The sequence below is a fragment of the Salvelinus fontinalis genome, chromosome 5, assembly GCF_029448725.1.
Source record: "Salvelinus fontinalis isolate EN_2023a chromosome 5, ASM2944872v1, whole genome shotgun sequence".
NCBI lineage: Eukaryota > Metazoa > Chordata > Actinopteri > Salmoniformes > Salmonidae > Salvelinus > Salvelinus fontinalis.
The window spans coordinates 34,339,202-34,360,067 of NC_074669.1; the positions used below are offsets into that span (position 1 = coordinate 34,339,202).

General features: G+C 43.0%; 1 protein-coding gene across 1 annotated transcript in view; it reads right to left on the minus strand.

Annotated features, from left to right (window-relative positions):
* Window positions 1-8,463: 8,463 nt before the first annotated feature.
* LOC129855511 (collagen alpha-1(XXIV) chain-like) overlaps window positions 8,464-20,866 on the minus strand; it is a 245,152-nt gene continuing 232,749 nt past the window's right edge. Inside the window, exons 48-60 of the mRNA XM_055923240.1 lie at window positions 18,867-18,974; window positions 18,497-18,604; window positions 16,892-16,945; window positions 16,693-16,755; window positions 16,551-16,604; window positions 15,829-15,864; window positions 14,941-14,976; window positions 14,579-14,605; window positions 13,547-13,600; window positions 12,892-13,060; window positions 12,600-12,709; window positions 10,883-11,116; window positions 8,464-10,077 (exon numbers count right to left, since the gene is read on the minus strand). Coding sequence (XP_055779215.1) covers window positions 9,931-10,077; window positions 10,883-11,116; window positions 12,600-12,709; window positions 12,892-13,060; window positions 13,547-13,600; window positions 14,579-14,605; window positions 14,941-14,976; window positions 15,829-15,864; window positions 16,551-16,604; window positions 16,693-16,755; window positions 16,892-16,945; window positions 18,497-18,604; window positions 18,867-18,974 — 1,200 coding nt within the window. The 3' untranslated portion in view covers window positions 8,464-9,930. The remainder of the gene's footprint in view (window positions 10,078-10,882; window positions 11,117-12,599; window positions 12,710-12,891; window positions 13,061-13,546; window positions 13,601-14,578; window positions 14,606-14,940; window positions 14,977-15,828; window positions 15,865-16,550; window positions 16,605-16,692; window positions 16,756-16,891; window positions 16,946-18,496; window positions 18,605-18,866; window positions 18,975-20,866) is intronic.

A 20,866-nucleotide genomic window follows, 5' to 3' on the forward strand; every position in this document is an offset into this window, starting at 1 on the left:
TGGCTCGCTAGCTAACGTTACATGTATGACCTCTGTTGTAATATTATTTGAATCAGAAATCCATTGACATTGCTAGTTATAGCCTAAAGTTAGCTAGTTAACATTGAACCTAGTTTGCTAGCTTTAGCTCCCTGCAGATTCATGCTACAGCTATGACAATGTTTTTATTGGTAGTAGTATGAGTTGGGGTTATGCCGGTTAATTATTTAGCTAGCTAACTACATGTCTCAACAAAAGACTCCACTTCGGCCGGATTATTTCATGACCCATCAAATTAGCAGGTGTGTCTGGGGATCATTACTGCCATTGATTGTATTTCATGAACATGTGTACATGTCTAGACAATTGTGACCCATCCAATTAGCTAGATGTGGGTGAGGCGTGGTTATAGCATTTCCTTCACATGACTGATCAATTTAGACAAGTGGGTCAGGTAAGTATCATCTAATAATGATAAAATATTTATAAAATATTTTTATGTGGACACTTTGTTTTTGATATTGCTACTACGCAAGTATGCAAGTACTATCACTGTACCATTTACACCTTCTGTATCTTGTGCATGTGACAAATAAACTTAGATTTTATTTCATATCGTGTGTGTTTATCACATGGCCTCAAATGTGAATCCTTAAAGAGATGGGTGGGACTAAGGCTTAAGAGGATGTGAAAAATGCTGAATTGGTGTAGACAAAGAAGAGCTCTCCAGTTGGTGTACCAAAACATTCACGGGCCATTTTCTCAAAAGCGGGGTTACAAGAATTACTTTCCCATTGTTCCTCAACTGTAGTGTACTGTATGATATGCCATTTTCTAGTTCCGAGTCTCTACTTTTATCCAAAGTTTAAAAAAACACTATTTCAAATGTTGCTACAGTACATAAGACCGAATCGATGCGGTTGGTCACAAATAAGGGAATGTCGCTTACCAAACATTTTCCAAATTGTCCTACAGACCAAGGTTCATGCAAGTCAGATGTTTTGATTTATAACCTATTGGAAAGTGCCTATTCGAATATAATGTTTCAAAAAAATTGACTTTTACCAAACTATGAATATTTAGCAGATGGGCTCTATTTTAAAACTTTTTCCAAGAATAACCGCAGTTCCATGCATTCACTCGTGGCAACATATAGTCTATGCTACTAGAGCAGACTAGAAAATGAATTCAACTTAAATTATGCTATTCTGTTCTTTTGAAAAAAATGTTATTAGGTTCATGACCTGCCAAAACAAAATAATAATGAATTACTCTGTGATGGATTTAGCTAACACTTAAATTTTGGTGTTTTTAGTGGTTAACCTACAGTAACAAACTAAAGAAAATACAATTGAAAAAAAACAATCCTGTATTCTAATGTTACCTAAGACCTTCATAAACTCAAACAAGCGATTATCTTTTTTCAATTGTATACAGAGCCTTCAGAAAGTATTCACAGCCCTTGACTTTTTCCACATTTTGTTGTGTTACAGACTGAATTTAAAATAGATGTGTCACTGATCTACACACACAATATCCCATAATGTCAGTGTAGAATTATGTTTTTAGACATTTTTACAAATGAATAAAAAATGAAAAGCTGAAATGTTTTGAGTCAATAAGTATTCAACCCCGTTGTTATGGCAAGCCTAAATAACTTCAGGAGTAAAAATGTGATTAAAAGATCGGACCCTTTATTTCAATTTTCGCTTAAGATGACTGGCTGTAGCTCAGGACCTGAAGCAAGGATATGCATATTCTTAATGTCACTTGAAAGGAAACACTTTGACGTTTGTGGAAATGTGAAATGAATGCAGGAGAATATAACACATTAGATCTGGTAAAAGATAATAAAAAAAAAAAAAAAATCATCATCTTTGAAATGCAAGAGAAAGGCCATAATTTCGATCAACATGTTAAATGTGCAACCAGATCACCTGTCCTCCACACACAGAGACACGTACAAAGCTCTCCCTCGCCCTACATTTGGTAAATCCGACCACAACTACCCTCCTGATTCCTGCTTACAAGTGAAATTTAAAGCAGGAAGCACCAGTGACTCGGTCTATAAAAAAGTGGCCAGATGAAGCAGATGCTAAACTACAGGACTGTTTTGCTATCACAGACTGGAACATGTTTCAAATAGATCACCATAGTTCCTGTGCCCAAGAAAACAAAGGCAACCTGCTTAAATGACTACAGACCCGTAGCACTCACGTCCGTAGCCATGAAGTGCTTTGAAAGGTTGGCAATGGCTCACATCAACACCATTATCCCAGAAACCCTAGACCCACTCCAATTTGTATACCATCCAAACAGATCCACAGATGATGCAATCTCTATTGCACTCCACACTGCCCTTTCCCACCTGGACAAAAGGAACATGTAAGAATGCTATTCATTGACTACAGCTCAGCGTTCAACACCATAGTACCCTCAAAGCTCATCACTAAGCTAAGGATCCTGGGACTAAACACCTCCCTCTGCAACTGGATCCTGGACTTCCTGACGGGCCGCAACCAGGTGGTGAGGGTAGGTAACAACACATCTGCCACGCTGATCCTCAACAATGGAGCTCCCCAGGGGTGCGTGCTTAGTCCCCTTCTGTACTCCCTGTTCACCCACGACTGCATGGCCAGGCACGACTCCAACACCATCATTCATTTTGCATACGACACAACAGTGGTAGACCTGATCACCGACAATGACGAGACAGCCTATAGGGAGGTCAAAGACCTGGCCGGGTGGTGCCAGGATAACAACCTCTCCCTCAACGTAACCAAGACTAAGGAGATGATTGTGGACTACAGGAAAAGGAGGACCGAGTACACACCCATTCTCATCAACGGGGCTGTAGTGGAGCAGGTTGAGAGATTCAAGTTCCTCGGTGTCCACATCAACTACAAACTAGAATGGTCCAAACACACCAAGACAGTCGTGAAGAGGGCACGACAAAGCCTATTCCACACATGAAACTAAAAGGATTTGGCATGGGTCCTGAGATCCTCAAAAGGTTCTAAAGCTGCAACATCGAGAGCATCCTGACTGGTTGCATCACTGCCTGGTACGGCAATTGCTCAGCCTCTTACCGCAAGCCACTACAGAGGGTAGTGCGTACGGCCCAATACATCACTGGAATTAAGCTGGCTGCCATCCAGAACCTCTACACCAGGTTGTGTCAGAGGAAGGCCCCAAAAATTGTCAAAGACCCCAGCCACCCTAGTCATTGACTCTTCTCTCTACTACCGCATGGCAAGCGGTACCGGAGTGCCAAGTCGAGGACACAAAGGCTTCTCAACAGTTTTTACCCCCAAGCCATAAGACTCCTGAACAGGTAATCAAATGGCTACCCGGACTATTTGCATTGGGTGCCTCCCCCCAACCCTTCTTTTTACGCTGCTGCTACTCTCTGTTTGTCATTTATGCATAGTCACTTTAACTATACATTCATGTACATACTACCTCAATTGGGCCGACCAACCAGTGCTCCTACACATTGGCTAACCGGGCTATCTGCATTGTGTCCCGCCACCCGCCAACCGCTCTTTTACGCTACTGCTACTCTCTGGTCATCAGATATGCATAGTCACTTTAGCTATATCTACATGTACATACTATCTCAATCAGCCTGACTAACCTGTGTCTGTATGTAGCCTCGCTACTTTTATAGCCTCGCTATGTAAACAGCCTGTCTTTTTACTGTTGTTTTATTTCTTTACTTACCTATTGTTCACCTAATACCTTTTTTGCACTATTGGTTAGAGCCTGTAAATAAGCATTTCACCTGTTGTATTCAGCGCAGGTGACAAATAAACTTTGATTTGATCACCAGCCTCAAAGTTCAATAATTTGAATGATAGGAGCCAAAGTGGGTGTGGACATCGCAGCATGTGGGTTGCTAAGGATTTCTATAAGTTACTCTCTCGCAGCTCTGTCTCTCTCAAAACAATCTGAACTGTACCATACCGTCTCTCTACACGTGGAGAAAATATATGACATACTGTATGTAGTCCGGTTTTGGCTTGACATTGCACAATAGGGCCCCCTGGTGATGGTATGCATGAAATACAGGACATTGCGTGGAAGATCTCTCTCTCTCTCTGAATATGCTGCATATTAATCTGTCAACCAGCGTGCATGCATGCGTGCAGACCGATGGATTCCAATAAGAGCTGTGTTGTTCTGAGGACTAAGGCTGACTATAAAACTAAAGCCTTTCCAAGACACATTGACCAGGGGAGATGAACTGATGTCCAATGGAAATACAACAACAAAATATGCATTGTTTTTCTCGTATCTTAGTTAAGAGGAGACAAATGCAACAATCGCCAACGAAGGTGGGTCAAACAAGATCAAACATCTGAATCCAAATTGTTCTCACTCTCTAGCTCAAGAGAAGTCTGGCATTTTGTTTCTCGTGGTTTATTTGCTTTGTCCCCTATCCATGGTTACACAGGGTTTGCCATGCCATAGCATCTCTCAAGTCACAAGGTCCTCAACAGTTTTGTGTTGTCCCTGCTAGTGTAATATAATTTAAAAAAGGAACATCAGCTTTTGTGTCTTAGAAAACATCACATTTGTAATGGAAGAAAAGCCCATTGGTGATGTACAGATTACGTGCTTGATTTTGAATAGGAAATGTAACAATATAGAATGAACCCGGTGAGCAGATATCTGATAAATCAGTGAAGATGTGCCCATAATAATAAAAAAAGGGAACCTTCAATGAGCACCTGATTTGAGATTAGTACAGTTCATGTTTGTGTTCTAAAATGTGCTCTGATTTCATGTCGCTTCGCAAAAGCAGGGAAAGATATTGACTTAAACATTATACACACATTCTCCTTCTACATAGCCTACTTTTGTTGAGTAAACTAATCATTTGTCAAATGGAAAATATAATATTTTATGAAAATATAAAATACACTGCTCAAAAACATAAAGGGAACACTTAAACAACACAATGTAACTCCAAGTCAATCACACTTCTGTGAAATCAAACTGTCCACTTAGGAAGCAACACTGATTGACAATACATTTCACATGCTGTTGTGCAAATGGAATAGACAAAAGGTGGAAATTATAGGCAATTAGCAAGACACCCCCAATAAAGGAGTGATTCTGCAGGTGGTGACCACAGACCACTTCTCAGTTCCTATGCTTCCTGGCTGATGTTTTGGTCACTTTTGAATGCTAGCGGTGCTTTCACTCTAGTCGTAGCATGAGACGGAGTCTACAACCCACACAAGTGGCTCAGGTAGTGCAGCTCATCCAGGATGGCACATCAATGCGAGCTGTGGCAAGAAGGTTTGCTGTGTCTGTCAGCGTAGTGTCCAGAGCATGGAGGCGCTACCAGGAGACAGGCCAGTACATCAGGAGACGTGGAGGAGGCCGTAGGAGGGCAACAACCCAGCAGCAGGACCGCTACCTCCGCCTTTGTGCAAGGAGGAGCACTGCCAGAGCCCTGCAAAATGACCTCCAGCAGGCCACAAATGTGCATGTGTCAGCATATGGTCTCACAAGGGGTGTGAGGATCTCATCTCGGTACCTAATGGCAGTCAGGCTACCTCTGGCGAGCACATGGAGGGATGTGCGGCCCCACAAAGAAATGCCACCCCACACCATGACTGACCCACCGCCAAACTGGTCATGCTGAAGGATGTTGCAGGCAGCAGAACGTTCTCCACGGCGTCTCCAGACTCTGTCACGTCTGTCACATGTGCTCAGTGTGAACCCGCTTTCATCTGTGAAGGGCACAGGGCGCCAGTGGCGAAATTTGCCAATCTTGGTGTTCTCTGGCAAATGCCAAACGTCCTGCACGGTGTTGGGCTGTAAGCACAACCCCCACCTGTGGACGTCGGGCCCTCATACCACCCTCATGGAGTCTGGTTCTGACCGTTTGAGCAGACACATGCACATTTGTGGCCTGCTGGATGTCATTTTGCAGGGCTCTGGCAGTGCTCCTCCTTGCACAAAGGCGGAGGTAGCGGTCCTGCTGCTGGGTTGTTGCCCTCCTACAGCTTCCTCCACGTCTCCTGATGTACTGGCCTGTCTTCTGGTAGCGCCTCCATGCTCTGGACACTACGCTGACAGACACAGCAAACCTTCTTGCCACAGATCGCATTGATGTGCCATTCTGGATGAGCTGCACTACCTGAGCCACTTGTGTGGGTTGTAGACTCCGTCTCATGCTACCACTAGAGTGAAAGCACCGCCAGCATTCAAAAGTGACCAAAACATCAGCCAGGAAGCATAGGAACTGAGAAGTGGTCTGTGGTCACCACCTGCAGAATCACTCCTTTATTGGGGGTGTCTTGCTAATTGCCTATAATTTCCACCTTTTGTCTATTCCAATTGCACAACAGCATGTGAAATTTATTGTCAATCAGTGTTGCTCCCTAAGTGGACAGTTTGATTTCACAGAAGTGTGATTGACTTGGAGTTACATTGTGTTGTTTAAGTGTTCCCTTTATTTTTTTGAACAGTGTATTATATGAACAAAGCAGGCTAACCAAGATTGACTCGTCTTTGGAAATCTGAGTTTCAAACTATTGTAAAGCTGCAGATGACCATTCAGCTGTTGTCAGGATAGTGGTTAACATGGTGCTGAGTGTCCCCTGCTGAAAGGATCACACACACACACACACACACACACACACACATACACATACACATACACATACACATACACATACAGGTTAGTCATCAGTTTCCTGGGCAGAACCCCAGAAAAAGATGTTTCCTTGAACAGTGACTCTCCTTGTTACCAGCATCTGCAGTATACAGCTTCCAGCAAGGTCTCACTGTTACTGGAACTGGAAGAGATGGTGTCAAGAATTCAAACTATTCCAATGAAAAACTGATTTAGTAATTCGATACCAGTGGGGTGTGTTGGAGTCTGAAAAAATACTACTAACTTTATGAGTGTGGGAAGTTTGAAGTTGCACTGTTTATGATAGATAAACAGTTTTCTCTAATTGCAGTTTTGAACTAGCCTCGTACGAACCATCCTGGTCTCGCGAGCTCACATTGTGTTTCACTACACGGTATTCGTGTATCGAAACAGAACGGGAGCTCGCGAGATGAGGATGGTTCGTTCGAGGCTAGTTTTTAACCATGTCACTGTTGGACTTCATAATACATATATACTGTTGGGTCATTCTAACAATTGGTCCCAAAAACATTTTCACCTCATTCTAACATTCTGTCATAAAGAGCACATGTTCAACTTCATTTAAAAAACAGTATTTCCTATCTCAATAAGTTAAGTAAAAAGATGACTATAGTAAGTGCCAAATTAAGTAAAAGGGTTGACGATTTCACCTTAAAATCAGCAAAAAAAATCCCCTTGTGATAAGGGGAATGGAAGCTTGTGTGCAAAAGGGAGTGGCAATTGAATGCAAGCTTCACCCCAAAAAATGACATTGCTAAAACATTTCTGGCCTGTCTATCTACGGGTAACAGGGTTGACGTGTAATGATCAACCCACTCAGTTTCCCACCACAAAACAGAACATGTCCAAAAAGAGTAGAACCAACTCACCTGCTTTTAAACTAGGATTCGACTACTAGATGTTCCATGTTTCTTTTTTTATATATTTAAAATGAGAGTTCAGTAACAGGGTTGTCCTTAAAATGAGTGTCACACGTAAATTTATCACTAATCAATCACATGAATACATTTGAATTTTCAGAAATGACTTTGTCAAAGCAACAAAATAACTAAGGTGTTAGAATTATGGTGTAATTTTGGGGGATTAAATGGGTTGAATTCTTCATAGAAGTGACACGGGGTTGATGGAGGTACATGTCAAAATGCATAATTTTGGAACATTCGCAAGCCTATATTCATATTCAAATTCAGATTTTTTAAATGATCCATGTGGTCTAAATTAAGGGGTACTTTATTTAAAATAACAGGCTTTTACAATTCAATAGTTGTGCACAATTTTTACCTAAAATATCAAAGGGACACAAAGGACACTTTTCGTGGAACGACCCTGTTATGAACATCAACAAAATATCAAGAAGGTATTTATGTATTAAAGGTCCAAAGCAACTGTTTTTTATCTCAATGTCAAATCATTTCTGGGTAACAATGAAATACCTTACTGTCATTGTTTAAAATTAAAATGGTAAAAAAAGAGACAAAATAGCTTCTTAACAAAGGGCAATTTTCCAAGCAAGATTGTTGCTTGGACTGTCTGGAATTGGTTTGAGTGGAGAGGGGAAAACTGAAAATAAGATGTTATTGGCAGAGAGGTTTGGAACTCTCTTTCTGATTGATCTATTAACTAATTTACCACATGGTGATGTCACCATGGAAGGTCAAAACTCCATCCCACTAAAACAGGCAGACATTTCAGGCGGTCTTGTCAAACAACTTACATTAAAGGGGCATTATCAATAATCATTTTCAGAATTTCACAGTATTTCTCCAACCTTATAGAGTGGAAATATACATATAAAACACAGGGAAATCTCGTTTTTGACTGTACTGGGCCTTTTCATTTATTTAACGTCAACATATTTCATGTTTACACATTTTCAATGTTGACTTTTTGAATTACACTATGTTTAATGTAGCATAAAGAACAAGATCATTGCTATGTCATATGTCTTCTGGCTCTGGCCTATGCTAGCTGCCAGTATGACCTATCAACCACCACTGTAGTGAACATGAACGTATACAATGAACATAGACATAATGTGTGTACATAGTATACAAGTACACATTTTTACATACATAGTTATTTGGACTGAGTTTGGAGTTGACCAAATAGATCTCTGAGAGTATAATTTATTGGGGTACAGTAATGTGAACAAAAACAAAAGGATATAAATAACCAACCATATAATGTCAAAATATACACCGGAAAATTGTCTCGCAACTCACTGATGTCTCAAGCTCTTGTGTCTGTTGCAGCACCAATGATAAGTTACCACCTACCAAATAAAAATGAAAAGCAAAAGCAAAAAAAACATGGAATTCATCAACAGATGGTTCATATAAATTACTGTAGAAATGACCACATTTCAAATAAGTACTCTTACAACCGATACAGATCTTGATGTAACCGGTACATACAACTTGTAAAGACAAAAAAATAACTTGACACAAGCGCCTATACTTAGAGGGCATACAAGCATACCATCTGTCTAGGGCTGTGTCCGAAAATAGAACTCTATTCCCTATATACAGTAGTGCACTATGTTTGAGCTCTATGGGCCCTAAGTTAAACCAAATGCACTACATAGAGAATAGGGTGCCATTTTGGACACACCCAAGGTGTAAACGTCCAGCCTTGTTGTACAACAGATTCAAACATGATTCAAACGTGAATAAAAAAACAAAATGGCCGCCCGAACTGGTGGTTGACCTTCAATTGATGTTGCAATATGAAATCTCTCACGCTTAATCCACAAGCTATTGCACTCTTAGAAAGTTTTGGTTGGACAGTGTTCCTGTCACAAAGGCCATGGAGCTTTCCTTCGGATAGCTAGGCCCCTTCTGAGGATGGATGAAAGGGTGTATATGGGGGAGAAGGAGGAAAGGGGTGGGAGGTACAGGATTTGAGTTTGTTTTTGAAGGGTGTCGTGTGGATGAGTCCTATCTTGAGTTCAGGGACCAACTTTCCAATGAACCCAAGCAACTTTTGAAAAACAAAACTGAAAAAACAGACACACGTTATACATTTATTTGACAAATATTTGTATACACTGCTCTCCTGCAGCCATCTTACACTAAGCTGGCCTAGTTTCCTATGGCTTGAGTTCTTCCGCAGAAGTCTACCACCGATTGAACAGGGTGTTTGTCACCATGTGGGGGAGTAGACCTGACAAACTCCGCTTGGGCTTACATTCTCTTTGGTTTGGGGAGCAGACATTTTGGGTTGCTTATGGCATGCTTCATAGTTCATATTTTGGACAGGCAGGCTGGCGATAGATGACCTCACAGAAAGCAGACAGGTCCCACCTCGAGGTGTAGCAGGCGATTGGGCTGTGACGATGGTGGTTCCTGTATGTCTACGATGGGGAGCTCGTAGCTGTCCTGAGTATGGAAGAAGAAGCGTGACTGGTGCCAGCTGCCATCTTGGATCTAAAAGGGAAAATGTACAATATGAAGCAATTGACACACAATGGTTAATGCTGATCTAGGATCTGTTTTGCCTTTTAGATTTTAATGAATAAGATTACATGGTCAGGGAGGACCTGATCCTAGATCAGCAATGCTACTTTGAGATGCTTTATGAATACACACCCAGTTCTAAGGTGAAAGAAACATACAGAGGGCGCTACAGAGGGTAGTGCGTACGTTCCAGTACATCACTGGGGCCAAGCTTCCTGCCATCCAGGACCTATATACTAGGCGGTGTCAGAGGAAGGCCCAAAAACGTGTGTCAAAGACTCCAGTCACCCAATTCATAGAATGTTCTCTCTGGTACCGCATGGCAAGCGGTACCGGAGCATCATGTCTAGGTCTTTAACAGCTTCTACCCCCAAGCCATAAGAATGCTGAACAATTAATCAAATGGCCACCCAGACTATTTGCATTGACCCCCCCCCCCCCCCCCCCCCCCCCTTTGTTTTTACTCTACTGCTACTCGCTGTTTATTATCTATGCATAGTCACTTTACCCCTACCTACAGTACATGTACAAATTACCTTGACTAACCCCAGCACATTGACTTGATATATAGCCCCCCATATTATTGCTATTTTATTGTGTTATTTTTATTTTTTTCACTTTAGTTGATTTAGTAAATACTTTCTTAACTCACATTTTTTTAAACTGCATTGTTGGTTAAGGGCTTGTAAGTAAGCATTTTACTGTTGTGTTCGGCGCACGTGATAAATAACATTTTCTTTTATTTTGATATCTCTTCCTCCCTCCGGCTCCTTACCTTGCACTCGTCTGGTAGAGGTTCAAGTAGTGTGTCTGCCTCAAACATCTGTCCGTTCCATCCCCTGAACCTCGGTGGTCTGTCCCGGTACTCCTGTCCTGGGCCGTTAGCGCTGTAGGTGTCTGTGGGGCTGAGGGGCAGATCACTCAGACAGTGGAAGGTGATGTCCTGACTGGCCTCTGTGCTCAGAAGGTGGAGGAACTTCATTTGGACCTTATGGACCCCGAACGACAGCTGTGGGGCAAGCAAAAGAAGGTTAGGGGATGGAGAATGGACGGGAAGTATCTGTTAATGTATCGCTCTCTGTCCCTCATTTACAATTCCATTTTACAATGAGGAATATTCCGGTCTGTGTTATTCACCAAGGTACAGGGTTCTTGCTGCAAGCACAATGAGTCAAACTGGCCGTAATAGAAGAATACTTAACGATTAAACGGTTTCTTTCCATTCATCTAAGCCTCCGTAATGGGTTTCAAGACAGACAAGGTTAGGAAACTACTGCTGTATATAACTGACTTTTGTTCATGGAAACAGCATCCTGATATGATGGAAGACATTGGTATGTATGGCTATGATGACCATTGGTACATATGTGTGTTAGCTCAGTGTGTTAGCTCAGCTTTCCAAAATGATGCGGAAAAATCTACTGTGTCTGGGGAGAAATTACCATATCGAGTGCACAGACAAAAGAACTTCCAATATTTCATAAACTCTCAATTATTAATTTTATCACATATAGACACGCAACAGAGGTTGCCCTAGTGGTGGAGGTTCCAGTGACGAGGCAGACACTTTGATACGGTGCAAACTCAGAATGAGGGTGTTTATTTACGGCGGCGGGGTGATGCCGGCGGAAAACTGTACACATCCCAGTAACTTTGAGAAAAAAATATTTTATATCAGAGTTGTGCCTGTTGTTCTGCCCTCTCATTGGCAAGAATGGTCCCACCTGATCTTGCCTCCTCCCAGCTGCCTTCCATTTTTGAAGACTTTTCTTTTCATTGTTAGAGCGGCCACTTGAGTATCTGGTCGATTATAATGGATAACCTCCCGTCGGAGCAGGAGGCTACGTTTGCAAACAACTTTAACTTTACATTGCGATTACCGAAACCTCACTTGAATAGTGACATTGATAACAAAAATGCATGATAAGACACGGTAAATGCAGTGCGACAAACGGTCGGCGCCAAAACCAAATGAACTGCCGGCGAACTCTCCACCTGCGTTTCTCTCTTTTCCAGGCCACATCAGCAACACCGAAGGACAAGGCATCACACACATATCATATTCAATAAAGGGATGTGCATTTCATGAACCCATAAACCGTTTCCATGTGTGGTTGTTTAATATGTAAACACACACACACACACACCGCAGATTGTCAACAACAATGTGTGTCTGTGCAGATGTGACAGGAATCAAGGAAACGGTGACGGCACCAGCTGGAAATTCATGGCCATTTCGCAATGAAAGGGGCAATAACAATTTACCAAAACCCCCTTGTACAATACTGCTGAGGTTTGCAGAGGAAAGGAAGGACAGATGTGTTCGTGAAAATGCCCCTACGCCTCTGTGGTTGTGCCATTGCAACCAGGCACATGTAAATGTGTTCAACTTTAAACCTAGAGAAAATCGGTCTTTTGAATTAATACTGCTATGGATTTACTGGATGCCCTGTGATGATGGAGTGCAGTAATGGAGTGCAGTGCTAGATTACCTTGTTAGAAGCTACTGGGTGGAGACAAGTCTGCCCGCCTGCAGTGAAGTTACAAAAGACCACAATGGCGTCTGACTGACATCCCAGGTTAGGGTCGATCCAGAACAGTCCTATAGGCACCGCAACATCCAACCCCAGAGAGAAAGAACACAGTCATACGAATAACAAATACTTACTATTCTACTAAATAGAAGTTTGTAGATTATTCATAGAATATTGATTCATGGAGATTGGGACAAAGTGTCCGTGACATCTGGATAAGTTCTGTGAAGCAGTTTTAGGAAGTTTTCACCATCAGAGAGCTGGTGTTGGCAGTCCAACAGGTCCTTACAGAACCGTGCTGGGTTCTCCCGGGTTCCCAACGGCTTCTTCATGCTCTCGATCACACCGCTCAGGTAGCGCAGGGTCTTAAAGATCTCTGCGTTGTGGTCTGGGAGGGACATCTCAGTGTTCTGGTAGGTCTAGGTTAGCAGGGTTAGCAGAGTTCACACAGGCCATAGTGTTGCAGCAAAGGAAGAGGTTAGAGGACAAAGCCATAGAGACAGCCAAACCAAAGCATGGACACATGGATAGAACACGCATGCAGATGATCAAACGTGAATACATGCAGACACATGCATACACAAGCGTGCATGCACAGAAGCACAACCCGTAGTCATCCACAGAAATCCCATGACATACGATGTTTGGAAAGGTTGCATTGATGTTTTTATGTGTGCCAAGCAAATTTTTTTTTTACATGTGTACCAATCAATTAAACGAGGTTTATTTGGAGGCATGTTCCCACACACGTGGAAAGGCAGAGTATAAAATAGCAAAAAAAGAACAAGAAGATTTTGTTAATATTTTTTTAATTGTAAAATCAACACTTAACAGTGACTGTATTTACAGAGGATGTTGACTACAGTTATCTCATTTTAAAATGTGCAATAGGTTGAGTGCTTTACCTCTGTCCTTAAGGCACCATTGGACTCCAACGGAGAGTTATACTCGATTCGTCTCTGAGGGTGCAACACCAACATACACAGTTTAGTCGCATAGAAGAGCAGTACACCAGGACCTGTATCAACAAATCTACAAATTCTTCAAAGTAGTGGGGGGCATATTAATCAATGTCATTAAAAGCCCCTCCCTGATTACCACGTAGTGTACATAATGCATAAACAGAAATGCAATGACATTTCAGCTTTGTTGTTTTAAGTTCATGGTTATAGTTCTAAATGGCTGTTGAAAGCAGCTCACACAGGGAAGGAAAGGCCACACAGATAATATACGGTATGCTCTGCTACTATGCTACCGCTGGCCCTGCAGCCATGAGACTGTTGCTTTTTCCCATTCCTTCAAAAGCCTTATCTAAGCTTAGGCTGGCACCAAGCCTAGGGCGGAGACAGAGAGAGAGTGGGGGGGATAGAGAGAGAACGAGAGAGAGACAGAGAGAGATACAGAGAGACAGAGAGACAGAGAGACAGAGAGAGATACAGAGAGACAGAGAGACAGAGAGAGAGAGAGAGAGAGAGAGAGAGAGAGAGAGAGACGCCTAGGGCGAGCATATTTGGCACACTCCAGATTTCTGTTGGCCAGATTTTGTGTGAAACTCAGTGAGATACCATGCCCTTCCCCTATCCTGTCTTCCCGCTATTCTCTCCAAACCAGCTAAACACCCCCACCAGCCTTTCTGGCAACTTCAGTGCAACTGCCCCCACACACCCATACCTGACCTCTCCTCTAATCTCTACATGACCACTTTTAATCAAACAAGTGCACTCATAACCAATAGGAACAGTGGCGTTTGGGTGAATAACGTCACTATAAAAACGTTGGCTCGAGTGTTTAGAACTGACTATATATCGCCGACACAAATCGCTGACATAATGGATGTAAGCTATACAATGGTTAAACAGTGGGTTCCAGACAAAGACAAAGGATCGATTACGATGATGTAATTGAATGACGATCTGTGAGTCAAACAGGATACTTACGGCCAGGCCAGGAGCACCTGGGAGACCCTGGGAGAGAGAACACAGACCGGATTTTGACATACACATTAAATAAAGAGATACGACAATAAACCATAGAACTGTCAAGCAAACTGTAAGAATTAGGTCAGTTCCTCTGGAGCCTTGCCGAAATACACAGCTCCGGTAGGTAGTATAGAGGGATATTGAAGCTGGTAACCCGCTGGCTGTTGGATCACTCCCTACAGACTTCCCCACAGGCAGCTTGGGAGTTTAAAGCGGCAACCCTACGGCTTCCGGCCCACCTCTCTAACCTCAAGGCTACCGCCGCCCCACTCACTGAGAGAGGTTAGGACATAATGTAGTAATGGGAGGGGAACACTTACTCTGGGACCTGGATGTCCCTGTGGTCCCTGGGGTCCCTGAGGAACAAACACAACATCATGGTGTTACAATGGCGTCCAAGCAATGACAACACAATGTTTAGCATATCGGATGCACCTGCAGTACTCTCTAAACTTCACACAAAGATTGAATATATGTTGATATAAACATTATACGTTTGATATAATATACCTGTTTTAAACCAATCCTATCGTAACATAATCATAAGGTACAGTCAGAAGAGCTGAAGAGCTGCAGTCAGTAGCAGGGGTTTTGTCTGTTGAGGGCTCTGCTTGTGTTTCTGTAATGGAGCTCTATCGCCCCCACTGGCTGATGAGGGCACTGACACCACATCACCACAACAGCAGCAGCGGCAGCAGCCTTCAGCAGGCAGCTGCTTCTTATTAGTGTGTGTGTCTCTCTCTACTGTGTGTGTAACTGTCTATGAGTCTGAGAAGCTTAAAACAGTTCACTTGGCAGAGTGGGAGCCGTAATAGAGAACAGTATATACAATAACCCCCACAGAAGATCCCAGCGCTAACACTATGACACAGCATTTCCTGCACACTGTTTACATGAGAGGCAGAAAGTACAGTAAGGCCCCATGCGTGGCTCGCTGTGCACTGGAAATCACTCTGCAACAGCTGCCTTCATCCTGAGTCTACCCAGGCACTGTGGCCGTCTGCTTTTAACTTAGGAATACACAGACCGTCACTCAAGTTCATGCAAAGCAAACAAGGTCACGGAACTAATGGGATCATTTGTCTACACACACATACTGTACAGGAGGTGTCACTTTAAGTTTACCATTTAAACACCTACACATCAACTTGTGGTTTTCCTAATGCTTACTGAGTGTAATGGATTATATGACTATGCAGACATCTCACCATTTCCCCATGGCTTCCCTTTGGCCCCCTCGGTCCCTTTGAAAGAGAAAATATGACTTTGGAATACAGTGGTTTCTTTTCAGAAGTACAGGTACCCTCGGTTCTTTTAACTCTATTATTCCTGTAGTATAATGCCCTTCATATAAACACAAGTAGCAGACTTGTAACACACTACCAGGTAAGTGTGACTAGATTGGACAGATCACATAAAAAAAAGATAGAAACGAACACTTGAGGATTGAACTTATGGCTGGGTTTATGGCTGAGGAGTCATGAATACACACGCTCTCTCTCTAGTCTGGAAAGATGTCTGACTTTGACAGAGCGGATTATCAATTCATTTTGGTATATTTTGGCCTGACAGTTACAGACAGTTGAAGCGGGAGATAGCCCAGTGGTTAGAGCGTTGGGCCAGTAACCGAAAGGTTGCTGGATCAAATCCCTGAGCTGACAATGTAAAAATCAGTCTTTCTGCCCAGAACCCACTGTTCCCCAGTAGGCCGTCATGGTAAATAAGACTTTGTTCTGAACTGACTTGCCTAGTTAAATAAATGTTACCATTCAAAAAATAGCAACACATCAACACAGAGACGGGATAGTGCCCAATCTTAAAACGGATCGTTGAACCTGTCTCTCACATGCGTGCAGTCACTGTGTATAGAGTCAAATTGGCAGATAGACATGCACATGAACACGTGCTCACACACACACACTGGACCTACAGGTTTCCCCATTGGGCCAATCATCCCTTCTGGACCAACAGGTCCACTGAAACCCTGAAACAGACACGTAGAGGAGAGATCAGCACACACACCATGTATATACATAATGTATTGCAAGAGTAAGTGCTAATTCTGTACTTACCAGAATGCCAAGAGGACCTTTAGGACCAGGTATGCCTTTGAAACCCAAATCTCCATTTGGCCCCTATGGAAAAACCCAGAACACAGTCTTTTGTTTGTAACAACCCTTTTTATTTGTCAGTGGGGGGAATAGAATAGCTCATTGAGAGCAGGCAAGGGTGATCAATGTCTGTGGTGATCTCTCAGAGCCTCTGACTCACCTTAGGTCCTGGAAACCCAGTGAAGCCGACCATCCCCAGGTCTCCCGACTCTCCCTGCAAGCCAGAGACACACACACACGCACTCTGATGCAACCGGACCACAAATGAAACACACACCTCAACCACAAGACAAAGACACTCTGATTTAACTGAACCACAATATCAACATAGAACCCCACAAGAAAATACACTCTCACTGAACCACAAATTGCTCTGATAACTGAACAAACCTCTTGCTGCCTCAAAAATGGAGTGTGCACTGTAAAGTTTGTAGGCTATGTTATGGAACCATTTAACCTAGTTTGTTTCCCCTCATCCTAATCCCCCTCCCTGCTACAGTATGTGTTCCAGACAGGGGTTTTGTCTCTGGTTTGGTCTCTGGTTGCCCTCTCATCCACTACCCTGTCTAACTCCAAGGAACCCGCAGATTCCTCACACAAAAAACTGCGGCACAAAGACTCTGTCTTACTGTAGACCGTAGCACATTGGGGCCTAACTGTCTGAGCAACCCGTAGGTCTGTCTGTCAATCTTTCCTCAGCAGAAGCAAAAAAAAAGTTATGTGTTTGCACAGTTCAATCATCCACATCCTTCGGCCGGGTCCATTTTCTCTAACCAAGAGGTTAGGCCTTGAAACTCTCTTCCCTGAAATACGCAAGGTAAGGAGATCCAACCGTAGGGGCTTGAACCAGGTCTCTATTTCACCAGCAGCAATGGAGGTGGTGGCGCGAAAGAGAGATGTATGGAGGGAAAGGGGAGGGATGGAGGGAAAGGGGAGGGATGGAGGGAAAGGGAAGGGATGGAGGCAAAGGGGGGGGATGGAGGGTGTTCTTGGGGGCGAGTGATATAAGAAAAATGGAGCACCTTGTTTTTCGGTCCCTGGAGTGAGAGTCTGGTAAGTCTTACATAAGCCGGCCTTGCCAAGCGGAATGTTTCCATTCCTTGTCTCACCTAGATCATTTGTAACTCGACTCGGGCGGAAAACTGTGAGAGACGCACATTTTTGACCCCACCACAGAGCCCCTACGGCTATATATAGAGCTTCCAGGTAATAAAGAATGTATGTGATAGGGTTTTTAACCCGTTTCTAGGGCAACAGAGCAGAGAGAAAAACTAAACACCTTATTATGAGCTCATCTTTGAATTAGTGTCAAAGCAGTACATAACAAACCAACCCTCTGTGAAATATATATATATATTTGTTTTAATTTTTTTTATTTCACCTTTATTTAACCAGGTAGGCCAGTTGAGAACAAGTTCTCATTTACAACTGCGACCTGGCCAAGATAAACGCAAAGCAGTGCGACAAAAACAACAACACAGTTACACATGGGATAAACAAACGTACGGTCAATAACACAACAGAAAATCTGTATACAGTGTGTGCACATGAAGTAAGGAAGTAAGGCAATAAATAGGCCGTAGTGGCGAAAAAATGACAATGAGGATGGGCAAGTAGACGTGCAAGCAAATATAGTACCTCAACACATTGCTTAAACCTTTGGTGAGCTGTTGATGTCAAATATATGACTCTTTAAACAAACTGTGACCAGTTAGAGGACAGTTGGCGATATTCTAAAATGACTGGATGGACGGGGAGCACTCACCGGTTGTCCTTTGAGTCCAGTGTCCCCTATTCTGCCTTGGTCTCCGGACGACCCCACCATGCCTTTGATTCCTGGGGTTCCCCTCTCTCCTGCCAAGCCAGGCTCCCCCTGGAAACAGCACATAGAGGTCAGGGGTCAGAGGTTATAGGGTAGAAGGTAGGCCTGGTCCCAGATCTGTTTGTGCTGTCCTGCCAACTCCATTAGTCATTGTGTCATGCCAAACACCATAGGAGTTGGTTATATAGTACAGATCTGAGGCTAGAGTAAGACTGTAAAGTTGATGGTGAGGAGTCATAGGGGTAGGAGGTAACAGGGTGTGAAGTGATACGATGGTATTCGTACAATGGTACTGATACGATGGTACTGGTACCTTCTCTCCAGTAGGCCCCCTCTCTCCGACCAACCCAGGCAGACTAAGTTCCCCCCTGCGACCAGGTAGTCCTGCTGCCCCCTCTTGCCCCACGGTGCCCCGCTGACCCTGAGAAAAGAAAGCACAGAGACACAGTCAACATGGGCACACCAAATTTAAACTCGTTGACATGCTGAAAGGAAAGCATGAAAAAGCCTGCTAAACAAATGGTATGTGTAGCCAGTGACTAAGTAAAAGTGACATTTAATCAGCACTGATTCATGGGCCAGGTTCTGTATTTGAAAAGTCTAATAAATAATTAATGAATACGATATTGATCAACTTGTCTGTCTGTGTCTGAATAGAGACATTGACTTTGACAGTCAGACCTTAACTGGCTTTAACAGTCAGACATTGGCGTTGACAGTCAGACATTTATTTGACAGTCAGCCATTGGCTTTTTTTTTTTGGCATTTTATTAGGATCCCCATTAGATGTTGCAAAAGCAGCAGCTACTCTCCCTTGGGTCCAAACAAAACATAAAACGTGACGTAATACAGAACATTAATAGACAAGAACAGACATATCAACACGTTCACACAAACTATCTAGGTCAAATAAGGGAGAGGCGTTGTGCCATGAGGTGTTGCTTTATCTGTTTCTTAAAACCAGGTTTGCTCTTGATTTTAGCAATAATGTCCCTCTATAATACGGTACGCTTTCTTGAATTTGTTCTAGATTTGGGGACTGTGAAAAGACTGACAGTCAGACATTGACTTTGATAGTCAGACACTGAATTTGACAGTCAGACATTGAATTTGACAGTCAGACATTGACTTTGACAGTCAGACATTGACTTTGAGACAGTCAGACACTGAATTTGTGACAGTCAGACATTGACTTTGACAGTCAGACATTGACTTTGACAGTCAGACACTGACTTTGACAGTCAGACACTGACTTTGACAGTCAGACATTGACTTTGACAGTCAGACATTGACTTTGACAGTCACACTGAATTTGATAGTCAGACATTGACTTTGACAGACAGACATTGACTTTGACAGACAGACATTGACTTTGACAGACAGACATTGACTTTGACAGACAGACATTGACTTTGACAGTCAGACACTGAATTTGACAGTCAGACATTGACAGTCAGACATTGACTTTGACAGTCACACTGAATTTGATAGTCAGACATTGACTTTGACAGTCAGACATTGACTTTGACAGTCAGACATTGACTTTGACAGTCAGACACTGGATTTGACAGTCAGACATTGACAGTCAGACATTGACTTTGACAGTCAGGTCTCTAAACAGTGGCACTTAAGTAGGTCTTCACACTCATAATCTTTCTTGACAACTTGCTTCAAAAACGTCCATCAAAATGACTGACTGTTGCTGAACTGTTATACCGTACTGAGCCGCCGGCAACCACAGTCGTTTCCCATTCCAACTGCAGGCCAGCGGTGGCCCAGCGCTGGCTGCACGTACAGCAGCTACTGTTCCTGGCTCGATCGCCGGCCGTGAGGCGCGAGGATAACTCCGCCAAACGCTGAGAGAAAATGATCCCTCCAAAACGTCAGGAGAACGTGGTTTGGAATTACAGAGGTCTAGGTTTGTTGGTAGAACCTCAATCCCTGGTCTTGCATAAGGAGGGGTAATGTAATTGTCTTGTTTATCAAATCAGTGAGGGATTTAATAAACTCTGGCTTGGATACTCAGGACACGGCATACCCATACATACTTATTAATACACTACCCAGTCATGTGGGCCTAATAGGCAATCATGTCCCATCCTACTACACAGTAAGGGCTTTGGTCTGAGAACCACATTGTTCTTTCCTAACCAGACATGTTAACCCACCTGCATTAGGTCAAATGTCAAATAACTGTAATACATAAACCTCTTTGTTTTTAGCATTACTACTCTGGCTAAGAGGCTTGAGCAACAAATGTCCCACCTGCACCCAATGGAATGAATGAGGGAGAGACGATGCGAGAGGTTTTTG